The sequence below is a fragment of the Neoarius graeffei genome, chromosome 1 (genome assembly GCF_027579695.1).
Source record: "Neoarius graeffei isolate fNeoGra1 chromosome 1, fNeoGra1.pri, whole genome shotgun sequence".
Taxonomy (NCBI): domain Eukaryota; kingdom Metazoa; phylum Chordata; class Actinopteri; order Siluriformes; family Ariidae; genus Neoarius; species Neoarius graeffei.
Genome location: NC_083569.1, coordinates 123895203 through 123908444, shown reverse-complemented (window position 1 = coordinate 123908444; position 13242 = coordinate 123895203). Strand labels below are relative to the sequence as shown.

Genomic DNA, 13242 nt, shown 5'->3' with positions numbered 1-13242 from the left:
CGTGTTGACAATTTTTATGCACGTCCACCTGGGGAACATTGTATGTGAGTTTGATCAAAATCCAATCAATCCTCTAGGAGGAGGAGCAATTTTTGTAAATTGTGGACAGACAGCAACAGACAACGCATGATTACATAAGCTCATCCAGCCTGGCCTGCAGCTGGATGAGCTAAAAATGGTAATTGTTATGTAAAAAAAAAAAACTGCTGTGGTGTAAAAGGAATAAAACACTCAGGGATGTGCTGTTATTGGAAAATGTCAAGATAGAAACATCACACTCTTGTTGATTATTTTCCTATAACAGCACAACATAGAGCATTTTACTCCTTGCTCCACACTCTTTTGCATATTTTTGTTACCTCCGCCAAGGAGGTTATGTTTTTGGTAGCGTTGGTTTGTCTGTTAGCAACATTATGGAAAAAGTTATGAACGGATTGCTCTGAAATTTTTTCCAGACTTGGCACAAGTAACAATCCATTAAATTTTGGCGGTGATCCGGATCACCTTCTGGATCCCGGATTTTTTTTAAAGGATTCTTGGCGGAGGTCTGCGCTCTCCGAGTGCTTTTCTAGTTTTATTTGACATTCCCATCCTGAATCATTACAGTATATCCAAGAATCCAAGTGGAGATCCACTTAACATGCCCAAGAGCCTGAGTCTCCTCCTGCTTTATCAGGCAGAAAGAGAGAATTCTACAACATACAGTTAGCATAATTACACCAAATTCAGAACTATCAGGTACCAGACAAGGTTTCGCTGAGTTTTTTTAAATCATCATTATAAGCAGAGGTGGACAGTCACGAAGTACAATTGTGCTTGAAAGTTTGTGAACCCTTTAGAATGTTCTATATTTCTGCATAAATATGACCTAAAACATCATCAGATTTTCACACAAGTCCTAAAAGTAGATAAAGAGAACCCAGTTAAACAAATGAGACAAAAATATTATACGTGGTCATTTATTTATTGAGGAAAATGATCCAATATTACCAGAGAGCTGCGCTACCTCTGGTTCAGTGTTTATAATAATAAAATACTTTTATTCATTTTCATCTATTCTAAAAACACCATCAATATGAGAGTTCGTCAGTAATGATTTAGACCAGGGGTTTTCAAAGTGTGGGAGAGTCAGCCCCCCCTCGGATTTTTTTTTTTTTCCGGAATTTTTGTTGTTGCTATACAGTGGCGTGCACAGATAGACACGAGGTGGTGCTCAAGCACCTGCCCCTCTGCCCTCTGTCCAAAAAAGTGCCCTTTTGAATTATTTTTTTTTTTACAGTTTACTGAGGCCAATGTCGACATGATCTTTTAGAAAAGCCGCGGCATTAAAAGCGTGTGTGAAAATAATGTCCCGATGTGTGCCCCCTCCGCACACACACCAGACCTCTGTCTCTCTTGCTCTGTCACGTGAATAAGCGTGCAGTGCATTCAATGTGAGGTTGCAGCAGCATAGCGTCCTGGAAGCCACGGCCTTGTCGTAGCGCAGACAACACATCGGGCAGTCAGTCAGCTCTTCCCCTGCCCCACCAGCCAGGTAACACATGAATCGAGTGAAAATGTATTGTTTGCCCTCTAAGCCCAAGCTGTAATTATTTTGTCGTGAAGTAGCCCGTCGCATACAGAAACAACTGCACATAAGTATTATATTTTTTGGTAGACCATTTTCAGATTTAGGAAAACAAAAATTTCTTTTTCTATTTTGTTCAAGTAGAGATTCCTGGCAAAGTCAAAAAGCCTTGATGTAATAAATTAACATTAAGTGGTTGTTTTACACCTTTAAAAACTAAAACGGGTCAGTGGCGACCCGAACACAAGAGGAGGGTTAAATCTCAGACTTTTATAATAAGGTGTTCCACATGCGCACAAAAGTGCCCTTTTTCCCCCCAGAGCACTTGCCCCCCAAAATGTCTGTGCACGCCACTGTTGCTATACTTAATGTTCCATTCGTATTTTTAAAAAATGGTTGTTGTACACATTTTTATTTTTTTCTTTTACACATTTTAAACATCTGTGCTTTTTAAAACATCTTTTTTTTTTACATATTTTAAACATCTCATAGCATCGTTAGCTAGCACCTCTTGGCAGACGACACACTGTGGCAGTGGAGCATCTTCAGATCCAGTCCATGAAAATCCAAACTTTAAATAATCGTGGTCATACTTCCTTCTTTTTTCAGTCCCCCCAGGATTCCGCAGGCCTTTTTTGTGATTGTTGCGGGTTTTTTTTCCAAAAAATTGTGATGAAAGGTGCGGTGTTTTTTAGGTTTTTGTTGCGATTACATTGCGGGAGGAAGTGAAAGTTGCGAGAAATTGTTGCGATTTTCTATTTTTGTGATTAAAATTGAGTGATATGTTAAATATTAAAGTTATTACTGAAAAACTATTGATTAAAAAACAAAGACACTGAGAAATGGTCCTATAAACAACTTTACAAATATAAAAGATTACCAGGACTACAAAAATGCAGAAAAATAGGCTTTACTTATCCAAATGCACCTGTTGGTTCAAAAGTTAAAGTGCACAGAACCTCACAGCACAACATGAAGTTACCTTAAAATATAATATAAATGCCTCAGCTTTCATGTAAGAAAAAAATATTAATACTAGTACTGTGTGCAGGCAGTCTCTCCTGAAGACTAAATTAAACAATAATTATAAACTAATAAAATAAATGGCTCAGGCTTCAGAGAAGAAAAAAAACAATTTGAACAGAATCTCACAGTATGATGCTGAAGCTGCCTAAACAATGGAAAATAAAATACCATTTTGGCAAAAATGTTGGCAGCCAATAATTTCTTGTATTAAGTAAAAAAATAATGTAAAGTGCACACAGTCCTTCACTGTAAACATAACACACTTTCAGTAACAGAATTTATGCCTATATAAACACTGACTCGCACATGCAGTGTTGCCAGATACTGCTGACGTTTTCCAGTCCAAAATATGTTCAAAACCCGCCAAAATGCACTTGAAACCGACCAATCTGGCAACACTTCGCACATGCTGCTTCTCTTGAATGTATACACAGAAGTAAGGCGGAAGTTAGTTTGTCGACGTCACCTCAAGACGACGCCAATAATTGGTCAAATTTGAGGGAAAGTTGCGGTGATTGGATATAATTGCAACACCGCCCTGAATTCGCGGGGATTGGTTGAATTTGCAAATCGCAACATCGCGAAATCCTGGAGGGTCTGGTTTTTTGCTTGGCCCAGACTCTGTCTCCTCACTCACTGTAGCTTTAGGTACTAAAAATCGATCCATTTTGTCTCTGGTAAAGGCGAGCTGAAGTTCGCTAAATGTCCGCAATAGTAACTTATTCTGGTTTATTTTTCCTCATGTTGCGCCCCACCTGAAGAACTCTGGCGCCCCCTGGGGGGGGCACGCCCCACACTTTGAAAAGCCCTGATTTAGACAACAAAAAAAATAAGCTAAAGCGAATTACACCCATCAATTTTTAAAAAAACATTTTTCATTGGAATTATCACTGAATGCGCATGCGCTGCGAGAATGCGTGACATCACACAGCATCATCATACGTTTAATGTTAACGTTAATGGACTTCAGCTCGAGAAACTGGCGCCATTGTTTTCTATCAGTCCATCATACTTTATATTTTATGAGGATTTATGTCGTACGAAGTTGTAACTATCTGCTAAACACGATGCCTTAGCAAAGTAGACAGCGGTAAGTCATGGTTCTTTTGTTTATTTTGTCTTTAGTTGAGAAACTTTCTCAGGCAAAATATCCTAGTGCAGCAGATGACATGAGTAACGTTAGCTAACACTGACAGACAGGATTCTAGTCGAAAAATTCACGCCTCCATTTGCTGAAGTTCAGATCTTTTTGTCTGTAGTTCTGTCATATTTTATCTTCATTTACTAAGTTGTAGCTGTTTTCTGTGTTTTTAGCTTTTAGGTAAATATCAGAAAATTGAGTTAGCTAATTTAATGGACGCCCGCTAACCTGTCTTTGCGCATGGAACGCTAGCAAACCTCCTTCATGATAGTGAGAACTGGCAGCCTGGACTTTTCCATTGGCTCGCGCGCTCCATTCCCAATCCAATGCTGCTTTGGTCGGCCAAAGTTATGAGGTTGCTGTGGGACACTAAGACTAGACTAAATAACAAAATTAAACGATTCAGACATCCTGAGTCTCCCAGACGCTCTGGGAGCCTCCCGTGTTTAGACAGTGGCCCTCGCACGCCCGCGAGTGATATAAAATTTGCCGTAAGTCGCTTTTTTTTGCATTCGCGCTAAAGAAGCTATCATTTTAAAGACGAAATGATTTGATGATGAGAGAGATAGAGGTCATCTGTTAAGGTATGCATCTGCAAAAATACTACACGGGACTGATCACACTCTCTCTCTCCCTCGCTCCCCCCGTCTCACCGGCAAATTTCATTTGCGAGTGGGAGGAGCTGTCAGAACAAGTGGCAGAGGCAGCGTGAGTGAATGACCGTGAGACAGGGGGAGCGAGGGAGAGAGAGTGTGAGCATCAGTCCCGTGTAGTAGGCTATTTTTGCAGTACACAACTATTGTTAATATGTGAATTGATGGTGTGAGATGTAAATAACTATTGCGAATATGTGAATTGGTAGTGTATATTGTGAATAAGTTTTACAAATTACAGTGTAGATTGATGGTGAAATGTAGGCTTAATAATTTACCAATATGTGCATTGATATGAGATATAAATAAGTAGGCCATAAGTTGATAAAATATGTATATGGCAGCGGGGGCGTGGTCAAGCGTCGGTCTGTGAATGGAGGGCAGAGTCAGGGAAGGTAAGTGGCAGAATCACTGCACCTGACGGGAATTAACCTGTGTTTGTGTGTCTTCCCCAGTGACCATGCCCCCGCTGCCACAGTTCGGTTCTGTGTGGACTATAGAAAAGTTAACGCGGTGTCTAAATTTGGTGCATACCCAATGCCTCGTATGGACAAGTTGCTCGATCGACTAGGCACGGCTCATTTTTATTCGACACTGGATTTTACAAAGGAATATTGGCAGATCCCCTTGACTCCACTATCCCGAGAGAAAACGGCCTTTTCCACACCGTTTGGCTTACATCAGTTCATCACACTTCCTTTTGGGCTGTTTGGGGTGCCCACTACGTTCCAGCGGCTTATGGATAGGGTCCTCCACTCCCACGCCACCTATGCGGCTGCATACCTAGACGACATCATTATTTATAGTAATGACTGGCCGCGGCACCAAGAACACCTAAGGGCCATCCTTAGGTCGCTGAGGCGAGCGGGTCTCACAGCCAACCCGAAGAAGTGTGCAATTGGGCAGGTGGAAGTATGGTATCTAGTCTTCCACTTGGGCAATGGGCAGGTGCGTCCCCTAATCAATAAGACAGCAGCGATTGCGGCCTGCCCGAGGCCCAAGACCAAAAAGGGAGTGAGACAGTTCCTGGGGCTGGCTGGTTACTATCGTAGGTTCATAGCTAATTATTCAGACTTCACCAGCCTGCTGACTGATCTCACTAAAAAGGGGGCACCAGAGCCGGTCCAGTGGAAGGAGCAATGCCAGCGGGCTTTCTCTAAGGTAAAGGCTGCACTGTGTGGGGGGCCACTGTTACACTCCCCTGACTTTTCTCTCCACTTTGTTTTGCAGATGGACGTGTCAGACAGAGGGCTGGGGGCTGTTCTGTCTCAGGAGGTGGAGGGGGAGGACCATCCAGTGCTGTACATCAGCTGGAAGCCGTTGGTGCATGAGGGCAGGTACAGCACCATAGAAAAGGAATGCCTCTCCATCAAGTGGGCGGTCCTCGCCCTCTGCTACTACCTGCTGGGGCGCCCTTTCACCCTCTGGTCATACCACACGCCCCTGCAGTGGCTCCACTGCATGAAGGATGCCAACGCGCGGCTCACCCGTTGGTATCTGGCACTCCAGCCGTTTAAGTTCGAGGTGGTCCACAGGCTGGGGGCACAGATGGTCGTGGCAGATTTCCTCTCTCATCTTAAAACAGAGTTACACTAACATGAATTACATTAACTTATCTGAAGTGCTTTCAGAAATGTTTTAGCATCTCATCTCATCTCATTATCTCTAGACGCTTTATCCTTCTACAGGGTCGCAAGCAAGCTGGAGCCTATCCCAGCTGACTACGGGCGAAAGGCAGGGTACACCCTGGACAAGTCGCCAGGTCATCACAGGGCTGACACATAGACACAGACAACCATTCACATTCACACCTACGCTCAATTTAGAGTCACCAGTTAACCTAACCTGCATGTCTTTGGACTGTGGGGGAAACCGGCGCACCCGGAGGAAACCCATGCGGACACGGGGAGAACATGCAAACTCCACACAGAAAGGCCCTTGCCGGCCATGGGGCTCGAACCCGGACCTTCTTGCTGTGAGGCAACAGCGCTAACCACTACACCACCGTGCCGCCCATGTTTTAGCATAATTTTGCCAAATAAATAAAATGTAGAAATCTTTCTTTTCTCGTAGCATTAGCTAGCCAACATGATTTTGAGTTTGAAAAGAGTTTGCTAGCATATCAGGTGGAGCTTCACTAGCTTATTGTTAAACTACCATGATTCCACAGGCAGATTCATATGTGCATGAATACATACACTTGCAAGTGCTCACACACACACACACACGACCTGTGAGATGGACAGTATTGTACTAGTCAGTCACAACAACTTGTTGGCATTTTTTTGTTTTGATGTCACATGATGGTCTTGCATTTTTTTTGTCTTGCTTAAAGCAGTGTTGCTGTTGGGCAGTTATTAAGCTCAAGGTGCAGATCTGGGTTTTAATCAGGTTGGATTGTCATTTTCTGAGCAAGCTGCATTTACAGCTATTCCACTGTCTTCCTGATTAACATACGCATGCATGTGTGCACACACTGCCAGAGCCGGGTCAGAACACGACCATGCTGCTTTGTGGGGGTGGGGAGGAGGGTTACAATTAAAAAAAAATGACAATGGTTCTTTTTCAGTTCAATTGTGTTTCATTTTGTAACATTCTACCAGACGTTTATTCTACAGGTTCTACAAGTTAGTCAGTAAATCCAGTCAGTTGCTTCAGAGGCATTAGGTTTTGTAAGCATAATGGCAATAATAGAACAATGCGTTGACAGAAAATGTACTTTTAATACTTAAGTATTTTTAAAAGCAAATACTTCACGACTTTAACTTAAGTAAAAAAATTGACTGTACGACTTTCACTTGTATTGGAGGAATATTTGACCAGTGGGATCTGTACTATGACTTAAGTAATGAAGTTGGGTACTTTGTCCACCTCTAATTATAAGTTTTGTGATCAAATTCACGCTGCATGAGAACGAGAGCGAGTCAAATTGTGCTGTGTCGGAAAGAAACGAGTTTCTGTTCCACTCGGTCAGCAGGAGGGCTGGAACACTCCAGCAGGGTTACAAGAGAACACATCTCTGCTGCAGCTTCAGCTCCATGAAATGCAAGCCATGCGTGTTTTTATAAAACGTTAATAGGATTCTACGGCATGCACTGAGATAACATAGCGTGTATACTTCTGTATGAATGTGCGTCCAAAGCAATCCAAAGCTGCTTTAAGTGACAGTTTTAGTAACAGTCATCAGATGAAGTGTCCCGGTATCAAATAATAAAGGATGGTGGAAGTGAAAAAAAAATTCAAACATGAAATAAAAAAAAAAAAACATCCTAAATGGTTCTCCTGGTTGTTGCCATGGTTACGTCTCCACTGGCTTTATGTAACTTCAAAACTAAAGCAAGTGTTTATCATTTTAAGGTTTCAAAATGTCTTCCTGTAGTACGTAGTCGAATGAGTTAAAATACACGCACATGCACATGTACACATGACCACACACACGCGCGCACACACACATGCACACACCTCATTCCTTTCGTGAATGTTGTGGTCAATGAGCTGTAGCAGAAGCCACATGATGTTCCTCAGAATGAAAGTGGTTATTAAATTCCAGTGAATTACATTTCGCAAACACCGGATGCTCCTGCAATCAACGAAACACAAACACACAAAGTTCCACTTTACAACTTCTGTTAGAGAGACTATACATCTTTTCCTTGCTTTGGAGTCAGAGACAAAAGTTATGTCACTACTGGCATGAGGAAAGTTTCTGGTATTCAGAGTCAGGTTACGCAGCTGCTTAAGTGGATTTCCTGATCTCTTCTTTCAAATTATTTAAAACAACAGTGTGTAATTCACACTTCTAAGGTTTTTGATTAGAACTAGTGAAATACAATGGTGCTTGAAAGTTTGTGAACCCTTTAGAATTTTCTATATTTCTGCATAAATATGACCTAAAACATCATCAGATTTTTACACAAGTCTTAAAAGTAGATAAAGAGAACCCAGTTAAACAAATGAGACAAAAATAGTATACTTGGTCATTTATTTATTGAGGAAAATGATCCAATATTACATATCTGTGAGTGGCAAAAGTATGTGAACCTCTAGGATTAGCAGTTAATTTGAAGGTGAAATTAGAGTCAGGTGTTTTCAATCAATGGGATGACAATCAGGTGTGAGTGGGCACCCTGTTTTATTTAAAGAACAGGGATCTATCAAAGTCTGATCTTCACAACACATGTTTGTGGAAGTGTATCATGGCACGAACAAAGGAGATTTCTGAGGACCTCAGAAAAAGTGTTGTTGATGCTCATCAGGCTGGAAAAGGTTACAAACCCATCTCTAAAGAGTTTGGACTCCACCAATCCACAGTCAGACAGATTGTGTACAAATGGAGGAAAGTCAAGACCACTGTTACCCTCCCCAGGAGTGGTCGACCAACAAAGATCACTCCAAGAGCAAGGCGTGTAATAGTCAGCGAGGTCACAAAGGACCCCAGGGTAACTTCTAAGCAACTGAGGGCCTCTCTCACATTGGCTAATGTTAATGTTCATGAGTTCACCATCAGGAGAACACTGAACAACAATGGTGTGCATGGCAGGGTTGCAAGGAGAAAGCCACTGCTCTCCAAAAAGAACATTGCTGCTCATCTGCAGTTTGCTAAAGATCACGTGGACAAGCCAGAAGTCTATTGGAAAAATGTTTTATGGACGGATGAGACCAAAATAGAACTTTTTGATTTAAATGAGAAGCATGATATTTGGAGAAAGGAAAACACTGCATTCCAGCATAAGAACCTTATCCCATCTGTGAAACATGGTGGTGGTAGTATCATGGTTTGGGCCTGTTTTGCTGCATCTGGGCCAGGACGGCTTGCCATCATTGATGGAACAATGAATTCTGAATTATACCAGTGAATTCTAAAGGAAAATGTCAGGACATCTGTCCATGAACTGAATCTCAAGAGAAGGTGGATCATGCAACAAGACAACACAAGTCGTTCTACCAAAAAATGGTTAAAGAAGAATAAAGTTAATGTTTTGGAATGGCCAAGTCAAAGTCCTGACCTTAATCCAATGGAAATGTTGTGGAAGGACCTGAAGCGAGCAGTTCATGTGAGGAAACCCACCAACATCCCAGAGTTGAAGCTGTTCTGTACAGAGGAATGGGCTAAAATTCCTCCAAGCCGGTGTGCAGGACTGATCAACAGTTACCGCAAACGTTTAGTTGCAGTTATTGCTGCACAAGGGGGTCACACCAGATACTGAAAGCAAAGGTTCACATACTTTTGCCACTCGCAGATATGTAATATTGGATAATTTTCCTCAATAAATAAATAACCAAGAATAATATTTTTGTCTCATTTGTTTAACTGGGTTCTCTTTATCTACTTTTAGGACTTGTGTGAAAATCTGATGATGTTTTAGGTCATATTTATGCAGAAATATAGAAAATTCTCAAGGGTTCACAAACTTTCAAGCACCACTCTAAATCTAAAAGGAGTCTTGTATGTCATAATATATTACTGCATAGATAGTCCTCATTGTAATTCTCACATTAATCACTGCAAAACAAAACATTTTCCACACTCATTATTCAGCAGCACATAGAATAGCACTTCACCCAGCATGGAGTTATTTTATTTATTTATTTATTTATTTACTTTTAATATCACACTCTGATGGTTACTCATGGCCACTTTTATGAAGCCACAAGACACTGAATTGAGATTATAAAATGGTAATGTGTGTGTGGGATGTAGGGCATTTTATCAAACTTATAATTCATTATTTTGATGTGCTCTCCTTTAAAGAAAGCATGCCCCAAGTTTGAGGGATAAGCTGACTGAGCAGCTGTGTGTGAGAGTGTGTGTGTGGTGACTTTACCTCAAGCACAGGAAGAGAATGAAGGCAATGATGAGAGCACCTACAGATATGCAGTGTCCCAAATAGTTGATGATGAGAGCAATCTTGTAGTGAACTGGATACTTCCTCTGGAGAAGCAACATACAAACATACACAATAGGGCACTTCTACTGTGACTGAAACAGCAGAGAATAAATTACGCTGTAGAGCTAGTGCACTAATAAAGCGAATTAAAACGTGTAAAAGATTCCAATTACCAAGGTTATGGCATCATACAATAATTTCTCATTCACAGGCATTGTTACAGGGATTACCACAGAGATCATTTTTTCCTTGTTAAATAAAATATATTTTTCCTCATAAGTCTCAGGCAAATAGAAAAACACAAGAAGCCAAATTTAGTCAGAGACAGCTAAGTCATCACTCACCTTTTCCTCTAAAATGGGCTCACAGCTAGAGTAGTTGATCTTGAAAGCCCATGTGCCATTCTCCAGGCATTCTCTATACGCACTCCCTGCAGGTCCAGAGAAAAAACGTACATCAGCAGGTCATATTTATTCAAGTCAAGAGAGGAAAAAAAACAGTCATCCAAAAATAATAAAACAGAAGCCATGAGAAACAGAAAGGCAAGACACACACTGAGCTGGAAAAAAAAAGACAACAAGATGAGTGCACTACTGAGAACTGTGTTTATTTCATCAGGCAGTAAACGGAAATCTGTAAATGAAATGCAGAAACTATTTTATAGAGTTATTTTTCTTTTTATGAATGAATCTATTGTTTACCATGACCATACCTCCATTTAAAACATAGTATTTCTCTGTCTGCATACAGAGCTAGCAGAACCACCACCACTATCAATCACCAACATCACTACCGCTACTGTCACCACTGCCACTACTTTCATTACCACCAACACTACTATCACTACCACCACTACTTTCATCACCACCACCACCACCACCACTACTATCAAATCCTCCACTACTTTAATCACCACCAACACTACTATCACCACCACCAACACTACTATCACTACCACCACTACTTTCGTCACCACTATTATGACTTTCATCACCATCACTATTATCATCACCGTCACCACACTATCATGACCATCAGTACTCTCATCACCACCACCCACACTACTATCACCACTACTACCACCACCATCAGTCTATTTTCACCACCAACAACACTACTATCTTCACCACCACCATTACCATCACCAACACCACTATTATTACCACCATCACTACTATTATCACCATCACTAATATCATCCACACCATTACTATCATCACCACTACTACTATCACCACCATCACCACTATCATCAACCCCATCACTACTATCACCACCACCACCACCACCACCATTGCTATCATCACCACCATTACTACTATCACCACCACTATCATCACCACCACTACCATCACTACTGTCACTACTATCATCATCGCCACCACTACTATCACCACCACCACCATCATTATCTTCACCACCACCATTACTATCGTCACCACCACCACCACTATCATCACCACCACTACTATTGCCACCACCATTACTATCATCACATCATTGCTATGACCACTATCATCACCACCATCACTACTATCACCACCACTAATATCATCACCACCATCATGACCTTCATCACCATCACCACTACTATCACTAACACCACTGCTATCAACACCACCATTACTATCACCACCACCATCAACCCGACTATCACCACCAACATGAATTTCATCACCACCATCATGACTTTCATCACCATCACTATTATCATCACCACCATCATCACCACTACTATGATGACCATCACTACTATCATCAACACCACCTCTATCACTAACACCATCACCACCATTACTACATCACCATCATCACTATGATCATCACCACTACTGTCCACCATCACTACTATCACCACCACCATCATGAATTTCATCACCATCATAACTACCACCACTACTATGACCACCATCACTGTTATCACTACTATCACCACCACCATGACTAACATCACTATGACAACCACCATTACTATCTTCACCACCATCACTACTATCACCACAACGACTACTACTTTCATCACCACAATTACTTTCATCACCACCACCACTATCACCATCATCATTTTTATAATCACCAGCATCACCACTACTATCATCATGTCCACTATTATCACTACAACTACTTATCACCACCACCACCATCACTACTATCATTACAACCTCTACTTTCACCACCACCATGATCACCATCATCACCATCATCACTATTATCACCACCACCATTATCACCAACTTTTCAATCAGCTTAGCTGTCTCTTCCTTCTTGAAGTTCATGATGGCATCAAAAACTTTGAAGATGGGGTTCAGGATGAGCTGAGCAAAGGTCATCAAGGGATATTGTGTAATTTATTCTGTAAATGGTTTAATTTTGTGTGTATGGATGTTTGTATTGGCTCTATGTTTTATTAACTGCAGTTGCTGCCTGTCTTGGCCAGGATGCTCTTGTAAAAGAGATTTTTAATCCCGATGAGTCTTTCCTGGTTAAATAAAGGTTAATAAATAAAGCACTACTATCACCACCACCATTATCACCATAATCACTACTATCACCATCATCGCTATTATCATCACCAACATTACCACTATCACCATCATCAGTACTATCATCACCACTATCATTATCATTGCCACCACTATCATCACCACCACCACCACTACTATCACCATCATCGGTACTATCATCACCACCATCATTATCACCACCATCACTGCCACCACCGCTACAATCACCACCACTATGATCACCATCATCAATACTATCATCACCACCACCACTATCATTACCACCATCACTGCAACCATCACCACTATCATCACCACCACCACTATTATCACCATCACTGGTACTGTCATCAACAGTATCACCACCACCACGAACATCACCAGCACTACTGTCATTACCACCATCACTACTCTGGTGCTCTATCATCATGACCACTACCATCATTACCACAACCACTACTAT

The 13242-nt window shown here is 41.4% G+C and overlaps 1 protein-coding gene across 3 annotated transcripts in view; it reads right to left on the bottom strand.

The window, feature by feature from the left end:
- LOC132889736 (corticotropin-releasing factor receptor 2) overlaps positions 1-13242 on the bottom strand; it is a 191202-nt gene that overhangs the window by 109386 nt on the left and 68574 nt on the right. For all 3 annotated transcript variants that reach the window (XM_060926535.1, XM_060926543.1, XM_060926552.1), the window contains exons 3-5: positions 10620-10705; positions 10213-10319; positions 7850-7967 (exon numbers count right to left, since the gene is read on the bottom strand). In XM_060926535.1, coding sequence (XP_060782518.1) covers positions 7850-7967; positions 10213-10319; positions 10620-10705 — 311 coding nt within the window. The remainder of the gene's footprint in view (positions 1-7849; positions 7968-10212; positions 10320-10619; positions 10706-13242) is intronic.